The sequence below is a fragment of the Anopheles cruzii genome, unplaced genomic scaffold, assembly GCF_943734635.1.
Source record: "Anopheles cruzii unplaced genomic scaffold, idAnoCruzAS_RS32_06 scaffold04308_ctg1, whole genome shotgun sequence".
NCBI classification, from domain to species: domain Eukaryota; kingdom Metazoa; phylum Arthropoda; class Insecta; order Diptera; family Culicidae; genus Anopheles; species Anopheles cruzii.
This window is the reverse complement of record NW_026457893.1, coordinates 1-1,446: the sequence shown is the minus strand read 5'-3', so window position 1 is coordinate 1,446 and position 1,446 is coordinate 1. Positions and strand designations below refer to the sequence as shown.

Genomic DNA, 1,446 nt, shown 5'->3' with positions numbered 1-1,446 from the left:
GAAAAACAGAGTATGATCGGCGAATTGCGCTCAGAGAGGATGGAAAACACGCGCTTTGCAGATTTGCAGTTTCGCATTGGTTATCCACAGGTAGGTTAGAGCACAACATACCACACGCTGCATAACTGAATTACTTTCTTATTTTTAGCTCTACCAACACCAAGGTAATTGTGAACATCTATTCGTGATTTCCGATTGCCGCTTGCTGGCAGTTTCCGATGTGCTCTCGAGAGCCCGTTATCCTTTACTCATTTCCTATGCCTTTCCGCGGCATATACCGTGCAACATATGTGGACTTTGCGAAGTGCGATTTGTGGTGCGAAGCAGCAATCGACAAATTTTTGATCCGGCATACGTTTGTCAGTCGTGTCTGGAGCTCTACCACTATAAGGACGGTCAGAAGATTGAGAACTTCGAACTGCACCGTTACATTAGCCCAAGGGTTCACGTCTCGGACAGTAAATCAGACGACCATACAGGTTAACAATAAAGTTATGCAGAAACCAATGAGGCCTACCGACAACGTTTATGTTTATTATAAAAAATCTGCCGAAACGTTGTTGCAAAGGGGAATCACTTATGTTTTTCTAACTGCGCCCGAAGCTGTTGGTTGAAATCGTCCTCGACATTATCGTCATCCCAGTTGTCTTCCCACACGCTTAGCTCCTCTTCGTCCTCTTTGTTACCAGCCCAATCTGCCGGAAAATGGAAATCATCAGTACGGTGCTGGGCCACTTGTTACACCACTAAACAAACCTTCTGCAGGGAACTCCTCAAATTCATCGTCTTCTTCAAGCAATCCAAGGTCTAGCTTGGGCTTTTCCTTACTTTCCTTGTCCGACATGATGCGTTTTGGATGGACTCGGCGATTCTGTGTACGATGAAATTGCGATTTCCGTGACAAAAAGGAAAAAGAAGGAAACAAAACATGGAAAATGGCTGTCAAAACTGATTGACGGCTTGCGTGAAAATAGCCCCGTCTGACCAACACATTCCGCTTTGTAAATGTAATATCGTAACGTTTGATAATATGTTTAGAAGATAAAATTGTTGTGCGTTTGTCTAAGCTAAACAATTATTATAATAATTTATACTAATAACCTTAATCTTCAGCGAAAAAAAGATTACAGAAAATGCGATGCCTCAATGAACAGTAGCGTCCTCTAGTGGTTTCGAAAATAAAGTTCGAATAAGTCGAAACTGCTAGCGCCCTCTATAGTGTACGAATTAAATTAAATAAAAAATATACCGTTTTCGGTAATCCTGTGGAAATTTCGATAATTTCGGTAAAAGGGAAATTCTGTGGAAATTCGAGAGTCCTGAAAGTGAATGGTCCTACAAAAACAGCCTACCTTGAACCAAAGAAAATGCGTCGGATGATCTAATGAAAATTTGAACCGAAAGCAGCGCTCCCTAGTGTGTCCGAATTTTCCTTACTGTCCTTAA

At 41.8% G+C, this 1,446-nt stretch overlaps 1 protein-coding gene across 1 annotated transcript; it reads right to left on the bottom strand.

Moving 5' to 3' along the window:
* Positions 1-514: 514 nt before the first annotated feature.
* LOC128277162 (26S proteasome complex subunit SEM1-like) lies at positions 515-892 on the bottom strand. Its single transcript, XM_053015603.1, has 2 exons — positions 757-892; positions 515-695 (listed from the first exon to the last, which is right to left on the bottom strand). The coding sequence occupies exons 1-2, from the start codon at positions 842-844 to the stop codon at positions 574-576; spliced, it is 210 nt and encodes a 69-aa protein (XP_052871563.1). The 5' UTR covers positions 845-892; the 3' UTR covers positions 515-573.
* Between the last annotated feature and the right edge of the window lie 554 nt (positions 893-1,446).

Bases quoted from the DNA above. Each gene is read 5' to 3' on its own strand.
- LOC128277162 (XM_053015603.1), bottom strand. From the start codon at position 844: ATGTCGGACAAGGAAAGTAAGGAAAAGCCCAAGCTAGACCTTGGATTG. The intron at 696-756 runs GTTTGTTTAGTG...ATTTTCCGGCAG, and splicing joins TGAGGAGTTCCCTGCAGAAG to ATTGGGCTGGTAACAAAGAG.